Here is a 12317-nt window from a genome sequence, read left to right as displayed (position 1 = left end):
GGGGTTCCCCCACCCCCCACGGGGCTCAGCGGGCACCCGGCCCCGAGCTCCCCCATCTCGCCTCCCGGAGCCCCCGGTGTGGACGCCGAGCGTGTCTGCCGGCCTGTCACCTTCCTGCCCCCTCGCACTGCACCAGGTGCGGAGTAGATGTCCTTGTCACCGTTGTCCCCTGGCAGACACTGACGAGAGCTGTCTGGGCCGGGGAGAGAAGAGGGCGGGAGACAGACGGGGTGACCCTGACCTGGAAGGGTGGGTGGGGCGGCAGACCTGAGGGGGCCCAGGAGCAGTCCAAGCAGCCACGGCTGGGGCGCCTCTCAGGAAGTGGGCGTCGCATCGGCTGCTTGTAGCTCCCGTGAGGCGGGTGGGGGAGAAGAGTCCCTTCACTTGCACTCCCGGGGGCGCCTCTTGTCCCGGGGGTGTCCCGGGGTCGTTCGCAGCACGGACTTGGGCGGGACTTGGGTTTGAAGCTCTCCCCGCCACAAAGTAGCTGTGACCACGTCTCTGTGCCTCAGTTTCCCCCTCTGAAAAATGGGGACGGTCGCGTTGACCAGGGAGCCAGGACAGGGACGAGGTGGCGGTCACACACTTGCGGTGACTTCCTCTCCAGAACTGCTCCGGGATGGGACCCTGGTGCGGGCGCGAGGGGCGCTTTCTCGGGGTCACTGCCCCGCGGTGGCTGAGCTCACGGGCCAGCCTGTATTCTTGTCGCACGTGCGGCAGTTTGCGAATGGAGGTGCGCGCCGAACTCCTGCCCGCAAACGGCACAGCCACCCGCGGGCAGTCGTACCCACAAAATCCTAAGTGTGTGAGTCCCCTTCGATTCCTAGCCAACTGGGAAAAACGCTGTCATTTTGAACGTCACGGGTAAGGAGAGGTCCCTGCATTGCCGCGGGCTTACCTCCGTCGAACTCTGATTTCAGAGTCCCCTGGGCCAAGTGTCGCCAGGCCTATTTTGGCCGCGGGAAAAATAAGCAGTCTCTCGACGCCGTGGAAAAGGCCGCGTTCTTCGTGACGCTGGATGAAACTGAGCAGGGGTACAGGCAGCAAGACCCGGATGTGTCGATGGACTGCTACGCCAAGTCCCTCCTCCACGGCAGGTGTTATGACAGGTACTGCACCTCCCCGCCCTCCCGAGGGACCGTAGCTCGCCTGCGAGCTTGGGAGGGACGTCACGTGTCACCGCACCTGCCTCCGGTATCTCCGCTCTTGAGGAATAAGGCTCACGTAAAACACAACTCTTTAGGGGTGCCCGGGGGGGGCTCAGTCGTTAAGCATCCGACATTTGGTTTTGGCTCAGGTCAGGATCTCGCAGTTCGTGAGTTCGAGCCCCACGTCAGGCTCTTCGCTGATGACGCGGAGCCTGCTTGAGATTCTCTCCCTCTCTCTCTGCCCCTCCCCCTCTCATTCTCTCTCCCCTCCCCCCCCCAAAAATAAACAAAGAAACTTAAAGCACAACTCTTGACTTTCTTCTTTCCACACACACACACACACACACACACACACACACACACAGCTTAAGCGGCAGACTTGAGACCCTAACCCCTTCTGTGTGTGACCACCCGTCACGGTAGTGGTGACAGGCGTGGCTGCTGGTGCCTGGGACCAGGCAGGGGAAGGAGGTGGACGGGGCTGACCTGTTGCTCACTGATGGTGACCGTCCTGGAGCCTCCTGTCCCTTGTCTGTGAAGCAAGGTCCTACCTGCCCTGCCCCCGGGGACAAGGTTCGGCCCGGGGCGGGGGTGTGCGGGCACGTGGCCTCCTGTGTCTTTGGCAATTGCCTTGTGGGCTGGTTCATGTCAGAATAACACGTTCTATTCTGCCGGTCTCCAGCGCACAAATGCTTACATCTGTGTCTGATACAGAGAAGCGACTGGCCTCAGAGTCCAACGTGCGCTCTTATCAGTCCACAGAGGTTCAGGAGCAGCTTGTCGAGGGGCGGGGGCCCAGGAGCCCACCCAGAATAAAACATGTAATTTTTGTTTCCCGCAGGTGGTTCGATAAGTCTTTCACGTTCATCGTCTTCAAAAACGGGAAGGTGGGCATGAATGCAGAACATTCCTGGGCCGACGCGCCCATCATCGGGCACCTGTGGGAGGTGAGCCTTTGCAGCTCCAGCTGGGATGTGGGAGTTGTTGCAAATCCAGACCCCAGACTACGTCCTATCGTGTGGTTTTCGTCTGATGACACGATGCTTCGTAACGCGTGTGGGCACTGGAAGTCACCAGTAGCCCAACAAAAGCCCTTCGTGTCCTCGCCTCCTACAACTCATGTTCCTTAGGTAGAAACACATTTAATGGGGCACCTGGGTGGCTCAGCCTTGGTTTCGGCTCAGGTCACGATCTCGCGGTTCATGGGTTCGAGCCCCGTGTCGGGCTCTGCACTGACAGCTCAGAGCCTGGAGCCTCCTTCAGACTCTGTGTCTCCCTCTCTCTCTCTCTGCCCCTCCCCTGCTCACACTCTCTCTCTCTCTCAAAAACGAAGAAAACATTAGAAAAAAAATAATAAATAAAATGTGGTGTTGGGTTGGCCCTGCCAGTTTCTTTAATTTTTAAAAAGTCATTTCTCCCTGAACGGTTTGAACTGTTTTCACTGTTGGCGTGAATCACCGAAGGGAGGTTTTGCTTTCTTTTTTTTAATGACTTTTTTTTTTTTTTAATTTATTTATTTATTTTGAGAGAGAGAGAGACAGAGCACAAGCAGGGGAGGGGCAGAGAGAGAGAAGGAGAGACAGAATGCCAACCAAGCTCTGTGCCATTAGCACAGAGCCCAATGCGGGGCTCAAACCCATGAACTGTGAGATCGTGACCTGAGCCCAGATCAAGAGTCCGTCGCTTAGCCGCCTGAGCGCCTCCCGGTGCCCCCAAGGAAGGTTTTGCTTACTTAACTCATCCACCACAGTTCTTGTTTAAAGAAATTGCTAAATTCCAGGGTTGTCAACAGTGGCCTTGATTCAGAAATTCTGTATTACTTGGGTCTGATGACGCTCAAGGTAACTTTTTTTTTTTCCAATTTTCTTTTTTTTAATGTTTATTTATTTTTGAGAGAGACAGAGACTGCGTGAGCAGGGGAGGGGCAGAGAGAAAGGGAGACAGAATCCGGAGCAGCCTCCAGGCACTGAGCTGTCAGCACAGAGCCCGACGCGGGGCTCGAACTCACAAACTGTGAGATCGCGACCTGAGCCAAAGTCGGACGCTTCACCGACTGAGCCTCCCAGGCGCCCCGATGTCAGTGCTGGCGTTTAACTGTTACCGTCAGCTGACAGAATGGCCGGTGGCTCCAGGGACTGGACGGGGGCCCCAGGGCCTCCCCGCGTGGACGGGATCTGATCTGCTCTCTTGTCTCGGAGGCCCAGGCCAAATTAGAATGAGAGCTAGCCTAACTGTGCCAAGGCAGTTAAGAAAAAATCAGGTCAGAGTTGAATCCATTTTGCTGTCCGTTGTATTTCTGAAATTTCAGCATGTTGGACACTCTGGGGGCTCCGATGCAGAGCGGCTCAGATGCTTGGCGGGTGTTTTTTGTTTGTTTCTTTGTGTTTTGCCTCCCCCGCTGGGGAGCTCACGGAGTGCTGGGGTTCCTCTTTAAAGAAATGTTTTTGTTATTGTTGATGGAGATATAATTCGCGTCCTATGAAATTTACCTCCTTAAAGTACACAACTCACTGGGTTTTGTGTTTTACAAAGTAGTGGTCCGGCCATCACCATTACCTAATTTTAGCATATTTTCATTCCCTACTCCCTCCGCCCCATCCCTGGCAACCACAAATCTACTTTCTGTCTGTCACTTTGCCTGTTCTGGGCATTTCATAGAAACGGACTCCTACAACATGTGGTCTTTGTTGTTGTTGTTGTTAAGGTTTTATTTTGATTATTTTTTTTAATTTTTTTTTTTTTTTACATTTACAACCAAGGTAGTTAGCATCTACTGCAATAATGATTTCAGGAGTAGAGCCCAGTGATTCATCCCCTACGTGTGACACCCACTGCTCATCCCAAGTGTCCTCCTTACTGACCCTTCCCCATTTAGCCCATCCCCCACCCAATATCCCTCGAGCAACCCTCCGTTTGTTCTCTGTGTTTAAGAGTCTCTGATGTTTTGTGCCCCTCCCTGTTTTTATATTATTTTTGTTTCCCTTCCCTGATGTTCACCTGTTTTGTCTCTTAAAGTCCTCCTATGAGTGAAGTCATATGATATTTGTCTTTGACTAATTTCACTTAGCATAATACCCTCCAGTTCCGTCCACGTAGTCGCAAATGGCAAGATTTCATTCTTTCTGATTGCTGAGTAAATACTCCATTGTATATATATCCCACATCTTCTTTATCCATTCATCCATAGATGGACATTTGGGGCTCTTTCCATACTTCGGCTGTTGTCGATAGTGCTGCTATAAACATTGGGGTGCAAGTGTCCCTTCGAAACAGCACACCCGTATCCCTTGGATAAATGCCTAGTCGTGCAATTGCTGGGTCGTAGGGTAGTTCTGTTTTTAGTTTTTTGAGGAACCTCCACACTGTTCTCCAGAGTGGCTTATGATTATTTTTTTAAGAAGGCTCCAACGTAGGGCTTGAACTCATGACCCTGAGATCGAGACCTGAGCTGAGATCAAGAGTCGGACGCTCACCCAACTGAGCCACCCCGGTGCCCCATAAAGATTTTATTTTTAGATAATCTCTACCCCCAACCTGGGGCTTGAACTCCTGACTGTGTTCCTGACCAGCCCACAAGGTCCGTTTTCCTCCCCGCTCCTGGAGTGGAGATAGGAACGGTCACGTCAGGTGGCTGTGCCGAGGGTGTGAAGTCCGCACACCCCAGGAGTGACTCTTGTTAACGTGTCAATCGCATCTCTGTAGAGAACAAGGATCCGTCTCCGTCGGATGTCATTTCAAATACGTCTTACGTAACACCGTCGGCCACGATGATCTTCCCTCACTTGACATGTGTATCTTTTCGTTTGCGACAGTACGTCCTGGCCACTGACTCCTTTCAGCTGGGTTATGCCGAGGATGGGCACTGCAAGGGCGACCCCAACCCGAACATTCCGTACCCCACCCGGCTGCAGTGGGACATCCCGGAGGAAGTGAGTCCGAACGATCCGTCACCCGGGGTGGGGGACGAGCTCCAGCTCTCACAGCCGCACTGTCCACGCGCACTTGGTGGGTGTGTGCCAGCCCAGCCGAAGACCGCGGACACCGAACCTTGTCTGTGCGGGCGTCTCCAGGGGGGCCGTGGGGCTGCCCCAGCTCCCGCTGTCTCAGGGGCCCCGCTAGGTAGTTCTTCTGCTTGAGGTTTTGGCGGAGATGGTCGGCGACGTTTCCAGCTCGGACCTAGCTGGACGTCACAGTGAAAAAGTGGGAAACTGAGTCCCTTCCTCCAGGGCTGAAGTACTCCAGATCACTCCCTTACAATTTTTGTCTCTTCAAGATTCTCAGGTGCAGTCCACTCGCTGGAAGGAAGCGTTTGCGGGGAAGGGATTTTAGGGGTGGAAATAGCACATTCCAGTTCCTCTAGTCCGAGCAGGAGTTCCCGGGCCTCGGGAAATAACTGTCGAAGTAGAAAACACCACATCTGGTGCTGTACCCCAAGCATCTGTGTCCCCGGAGCTGGGGTGTGCTCCCCAGAGAAAGGTAGCCTTTACCGAAACGTGTCACCCGACCAAGTCGGTCGGCATTTATTTAAAACGTGTCCGTAGATTTAACTTTTAGAGCCTTTTGAGTTTCACAGCAGACGTGAGCGGAAAGTCCGTTGAGATCCCTCCTGTCCCCCTTCCCCGACCCCACACGCACGCAGCCTCCCTCACTACCCACGTCCCCGCCAGGGCCGTGCGTCCGTCACAGCCCGTGAGCCTGCACCCACGTGTCACCGTCACCCGGAGCCCAGCGTCGCCGTGGGGGTTGACTCTCAGTGGCGAACGCATCACTGATGAGCCGGGTGCGTGGTGACCTGTGTCCACCAGCACAGCATCCCAAGAGTCATGTCGCTGCCCAGAGACCTGTGCCCTGCCTGTTCGTCCCTCCCCACCCCCCCTCCAGCCCCCAGCGACCGCTGATCTTGGCCCGGTCTCCACATCTTGCCTTGTCCACGATGTCCTGTTTGTGGAATCCTGTCGTACGTGGCCTTTTCAAGCTGGCTTCTTTCGCTCGGTAACACGCATTTACGGTTCTTCCGTGTGATTCCGTGGCCCGGTCGCTCGTTTGTATCGTGTGGTTGTACCACGGTCCGTTTCTTGCTTTAAACCGGTTCCTCGGTCGCCGCGATGGGTTTCACAAAACAAAACTCGGGCTGTTCGAAATGGCCTTTGGGGTCCCGCTCAGACCAGGAAGCCCCCATCTCCTACCGGCGTCCCTCCTGCCGGGGCCACCCCGCCACTGGTCGGCGAGCGGGGTGCCGTGTTGCTAACAAAGCACAGCTGCTGGGTAACACTTTGGAAAGAGCCGAGAGGAAAACGGGGTGTGTTTTCGGGCACCAACCCTGTGGCTTCGGGGTACGTCGGTAACCCCTCCGCCCTCCCCCATTGACTAAACCTCGCTCTCCTTTCCCTCAAGTGTCAGGAGGTGATCGAGACTTCCCTGAGCTGCGCGAGCCTTCTGGCCAACGACGTGGATTTCCATTCTTTCCCGTTCCACACCTTCGGCAAAGGACTCATCAAAAAGTGCCGGACGAGCCCGGACGCCTTTGTGCAGCTCGCGCTCCAGCTGGCGCATTACAGGGTACGAGCCTGGGATTTTGTCGCGAGCCCTGTGGGGTCCTGGACGCAAACGTGCCCAGGGCCGTCTGCCCCGTGGGTGGGGAAGGCGAGACACCTGTCCCAGGGGGGCAGCCGCTGGCGCGGAACACAGCCTGCTGGGTCTTGCCCGCGCGTCCCAGTCCAGGGCCTCTGCCGCCGACGGGACGGGACGCCTGGTGAGCGGAGCCCCCTCCCGGGTGGTAAACTCAGGAAAAGAAACAGATGCGGGACAGCGAGGGGTAATGTTGACCTCGGATAAACTAGAACACACAGGCCAAAACTGTACTTAAAATCGACTTTCCTATAGTTCTTTTAATGTTGATTTCTCTTTGAGAGAGAGACAGAGACGGAGCGTGAGTGGGGCAGGGACAGAGAGAGAGGGAGACACAGAATCCGAAGCAGGCTGCAGGCCCTGAGCCGTCAGCACAGAGCCCGACGCGGGGCTCGAACCCACGACCCGCGAGATCGTGACCCGAACCGAAGTCGGATGCTTAACCGACTGAGCCACCCAGGCGCCCCGACTCTACCGTAGTCCTTAACAGAGACGGTCACATCTTGAGGCTTTCTCTTCCCAAATAATGTACTCACCCGAAGCGGTGGGACGGAAGCACAGCCATAGGGGAGCTGAGCTCTCTGTCTGATGGAGTAAGTGGCTGAAAGATAGGATAACTGGATCTTAGGATGAATGAGCTTGATTTTTTTTTTTAAACTGATGAACGCACATTGCCCATAAACATGCAGTGTCAGGGCTTTAAAATACAGGGCTTTCCAATACAGAGGTTTTCCTAAGGGAACACTCGGTTCCACAGTAACCCATTTGAACACAACTGGATGAAATGTTTTCGGCAGCAACAGAAATTAGTGAAGCTGACCCAAGATCAGGCAAGAAGCTGGAAGGAGGTCAGTACCCAAGGCAAGTCAGAGGTGGGTGGGACGCCTGGGTGGCTCAGTCGGTTAAGTGTCCAACTTCGGCTCAGGTCATGATCTCCCGGCTTGTGAGTTCGAGCCCTGCCTCCGGCCGTCTGCTGTCAGCACAGAGCCCTCTTCGGATCCCCTGCCCCCTCCTCTCTCTGCCCCTCCCCTGTGCTCGCTCACTCTCTCAAAAGTAAGCCAACATCTAAGAAAGTCAGAAGTTGGAGAGCTGCCTGAAACGTGACTGCGCTTAGAAGCAGCTGCGGGGCCATGACAAGCATAAGTGCTAGGGGCTTCGGAAAGGGAGGAGCTGCCTGGTTGGTTCCCGGGCAGGACCCTTTTCATCAGTGCGTCACACATGAGCAGGTGAGCTGGCTTGCCTGACCTCGCGGCTCACGGTGGCGTGGCTGAACGTGGACCCAGGCAGGCTGGTTCCGAAACCCGTGCCTGAACGGGATGGATGCAAAAAAGACCAACGTTGCTCGTGAATACAAACGCAAAGAAAAAAAAAAAACCCTAAATAAAATACTAGCAAATAGAATCTGCCGGTATAGGAAAGGTACAGTCACCAGCAGCAGCTTATGGTCCCAGCAACGAGGGGACGGATCGGTCTTCGTAGATTAAATCGCATTATTAGATCAGGGGAGGAACCAGACTGTCCCCTCGACAGATACTAAAAAGACCTCAAACGCTGTCCATTCCTGACGACAGCTCTAAATGACTGTTTCCTTAACGTGATCAATACTGTCACGTATCAGTAGCCAGCCTATGGCGTTAAAGGTGAAGAGGTGAGTGAGCCGCCCCATTAAAATAAGGGTGAGTGGCAGCCGGCAGCTTCGCTGTCCTCGAACTCCTTTCCGTAAGTGCAGTCAGTGCAGCTGACGGGATACTTGGGCAGGGGGACCGTCACAACATCCTCTCGGGAAGAGCGAGCAGAAGAGCTTTCACGATGAAGACGAACGCTCAGAGCGGAGCCTGCTGCGGAGTCTACAAAACCCCGTATCTTCCTTGTCGAGCCGTGACGGCCAAGCAGAAAATAGAGCAGGTGGACAGAACGGGAGCGCAGAGAAGAGTCTGGGATCCGGGCGTGTGTTCATAAAGCAGGTGGGCCTTTGGGGGGAGGAAGGGCCCAGAGCCACGGAGAAGATAGAGACGGTCTCCGAAAGGCAGACAAGGCTGTGGTTTGGGATAGAGAAGCTTGACCTCGTAGAGGCAAATGTTCCCAGTTCACACTCCTAGTGTGAACACCGTCTGAGTTCCGAAGATGATTTGGGGAAGCTTCGAGTTCGTCTAGAAGAGCTGACGTTTGAGAATCACCAGGGACGATCCGAAAAGGGCACACGTGATCAGGCGGATGCTTGTTCTTTCGAAGTCTACGATGCAGAAGTTGGAAGAGCGTGGCAATTATCACGGTGCCATCCTGCTTCCGGATGGTGCCACGCAGTTCTCTATGGCAAAGGTGGGATTTAACATCGGTGGGCGGGGATGAATTAATTAGCGACTGGAGTTGGGGAAATTGGCTGGAGGGTTCCATTTGGGAAGAAAAGACAGAGCCCGGTAGGAAAACAGAATCAGAGCAGAAGTGGGTGGTTCCCGAGAACGGAAAGCTACAAACCGTCAGTGGATGTACGTGGACAGTCTAATCTTGCCGGGAATCCCGAAAGTGCGGTGTAAGGAAGACTGAATCTTTGTGCCATTTGCAAAGGTCTTCCTTGAGTTCCGTGTTTGTGCAGGGCAATTTAGAAAGGGACGTTCGTGCACAGCAGTTGGGCTCATAAAGCTGGAAACACGTGTCGTGAACGTGTAACCATTTCCCTGGCAAATTGTGCCTTGCGAATTGTATCCTTCAAGGACAGGCTCACAAAGGTCAGCTTAAGCACACCCCTCGGTAAAAATTGGAATCAATCTGAAAGCTTATCAGTGTGAAACCTGTTAGATTATGGTATTCTCGTACCATGGACTGTCACGTGACTGTCGAGTGATGTCTAGCATAATCTGTGGAAATGCACGGCTGTGGGGCACCTGGGTGGCTCAGTTGGTTAAGTGTCCGACTCTTGATTTCAGCTCAGGTCATGAGCTCACAGTTCGTGAGATCGAGCCCCACATTGGGCTCTGTGCTGGTAGCTCAGAACCTATTTGGGATTCTTTCTGTCTCCCTCCCTCTCTCTCAGTTCCTCTCCTGCTCTCTCTCTCTCTTTCAGGAAGGAAGGAAGGGAGGGAGGGAGGGAGGGAGGAAGGAAGGAAGGAAGGAAGGAAAAGAAAGGGAAAAGAACAAATATGTGGTTGTAAAACACGTGAAAGTTTGAAGGCTGATAATTTATTACGGTGATCTTCAGGCTTTGGCCCACAGGCCACATCCAGTCCGTGACTTGTTTTCGCTCGGCCCTTGGGCTAAGAATGGTATTGATTTTTAATAATTGAAAAAACAAAACAACACAGAAGGATAATACGACATGTAAATATCCATCAGAATTTCAGGGTTCACAGGGAACGTGTTATTAGCACAGTCACACCTAATCTGGATGTCCTGTCCACGGGTGTTTGGAGCTGTAGAGGGACAGCCGGGCCACGTGGCCCCCAAACACGTGATGTTTGCTCCCTGCGCGGCACAGAAAACGCTTCCCGGCTCTGGCTTCATTGTACGCAGAGCCCAGAAGGGATGGATGGAAGACACTGGCAGGCGGTGCTGGGAAGGTTGATCTCTAGTTTCTTCTATTGTGCCGTGTTCGCGTTTTCTGGGCGTGTAAAGTTACTTTTTCAAAGCGAGAGATGACTTGTTTTCGGTACTCACGTCTGTTCTCTGCCCTCCGGCTGGAAGTTACCAGGATTTCATTCTCCACCCTCCCACCCGTGTCCGTTTTTCACACCGCACTCAACCCATTAAGAACGGTCCGCGTATTAAGATGACCTATTAAACGTGCCAGGCAGCTCTTTCCTTTCAGAAGTCCGCACGTGCGTGCTCGCTCATGACGCAGTTGCTGTGTTAGGGACGAGCCTCTTCCTAGAGACCCTCCTCTGCTCAGCTCTGAGCCGCAGACCTCGCCGTGGCTGCGTGTGACTCCAGATGTCCCGCGTGTCCTGGGGTTCTGCTCCAGGCTCTGAACCTTCTCTGCGCCCTGGACCCCGTGGGCAGTTCAGGAAAGCCTGGGGGAATCCCCTCTCAGAATAACTTCTATAAAGCGTTGTAAGAAATACTCCGGGGGCGCCTGCGGGGCTCAGTCGGTTAAGCATCCGACTTCGGCTCAGGTCACGATCTCGCGGTTCGGGAGTTCGAGCCCCGCGTCGGGCTCTGTGCTGACAGCTCGGAGTCTGGAGCCTGCTTTGGATTCTGTCTCCCTCTCTCTGCCCCTCCCCCGCTAGCCCTCTGTCCCTCTCTCTCAAAAATAAATAAACATTAAAAAAAATTTTTTTTTTTTTTAAAAGGCAATACTCAGGGTTACGAAGGTAATCGGTTAATTAAAACGCACGTGAATATTAAACGTAAACTTGCGGTGCAGTAAATATAACTGAGCACCAATTTTGAGCAGCAGGTCCAAAGCTAGTGTAGTTTTGAAGTAGTGATAAGCATAGATGATATTTTGGCACATCTGCAGCAACCATAATTTGTTGCGCAAACAGCTATGATTTTCTCTTCCAAGTCACAGGGGCCGTTCATGATGAGTGTGGTTTGTTGGCTGTGCTTCTAAATGCCGTATTTCAGTTTGAGGTTGGCAGAAACTAAAATGTATCTATTTTTCCCTTCCGAGTGACCACGTTCCCAAGGTTAGTAACCATTGGTCTGGTCCCTGTCTGCCCTTCCGACCTTCTCTATTGACTCATTCAGCCTCATTCACTCAGCTTTTGCCACGCTGGTCTTTTTGCTGCCTGGGAGTATGTCAAGCTCGTCCCTACCTCAGGGCCTTTGCACTTGCTCTCCGCTGGTAATTGCTGTTTCCCAGACAGAGGCGTGGTTGGTTAGGTCTCTGCCCAAGTGCCCCCGTCTCCTATTTAAAACAGCCGCCACCCCGTGGCCCTCCCGTCACCCTGCGTTATTTCTGTTCGGTGCACCTGTCACCGTGTTACATTATATATATCACCCGTTTCTCCCGCTAGAACGCTTGCCCCTTGAGGGCGGGGACACAACCCGTCTCGTGCCAGGAACGCGGCAGCCGCAAGGAAGAAGCATCCGCAAACGAGTCATGACTGATTGAAGGAACACACAGGGCAGCGGTCCTGTCTTTAGTCTGTGGCTGTTTGCCTCCTGCTTTGGGGTCCTGTTTATTTTTCATTTAGACGCTAGAGGTGAAAAATCCCCCCGAGTGCCACCACCAGCCTGAACACTGAGCCCGGGGCAGCCGTCCCAGGGTGTGACAGGTTTGTGTTCCTGCCCCGTGCATGTTAGTGTCTTCACAGACTTCTGGTCCTGCTCGTTAGAAACTGGAGGCGTCCGCGGGGGGCGAGCGGCCGCTGTCCCGGGGGTGGCAGGTTGAGCGGGGCTCCCGGCGTAACCCGGCTGGAGACCCCGAGCGCACTAATGCTCGATGCGTTTTTCGAGACGTTTTAGGGGGTCGTTGAAAAAACTGTGGGTACCTTGCATGGCCGTGCTGACCACTCACGATTGAAGTTTGATGTTGGAAAGTGGGCCTCACAGAGGTCGTTGCCTCGTGGAGCCCAAGCTAACTTGTGTTAAATGACTAAAATG

The 12317-nt window shown here is 53.9% G+C and overlaps 1 protein-coding gene across 1 annotated transcript in view; it reads left to right on the top strand.

Moving 5' to 3' along the window:
* CPT1A (carnitine palmitoyltransferase 1A) overlaps nt 1-12317 on the top strand; it is a 58993-nt gene that overhangs the window by 38106 nt on the left and 8570 nt on the right. Inside the window, 4 exon segments of the mRNA XM_045486192.1 lie at nt 921-1109; nt 1990-2095; nt 4961-5077; nt 6543-6707. Coding sequence (XP_045342148.1) covers nt 921-1109; nt 1990-2095; nt 4961-5077; nt 6543-6707 — 577 coding nt within the window.

The sequence above is a fragment of the Leopardus geoffroyi genome, chromosome D1 (genome assembly GCF_018350155.1).
Source record: "Leopardus geoffroyi isolate Oge1 chromosome D1, O.geoffroyi_Oge1_pat1.0, whole genome shotgun sequence".
NCBI classification, from domain to species: domain Eukaryota; kingdom Metazoa; phylum Chordata; class Mammalia; order Carnivora; family Felidae; genus Leopardus; species Leopardus geoffroyi.
Note: the sequence above shows the minus strand (reverse complement) of the source record. Positions and strands in the feature narration are given on the sequence as shown.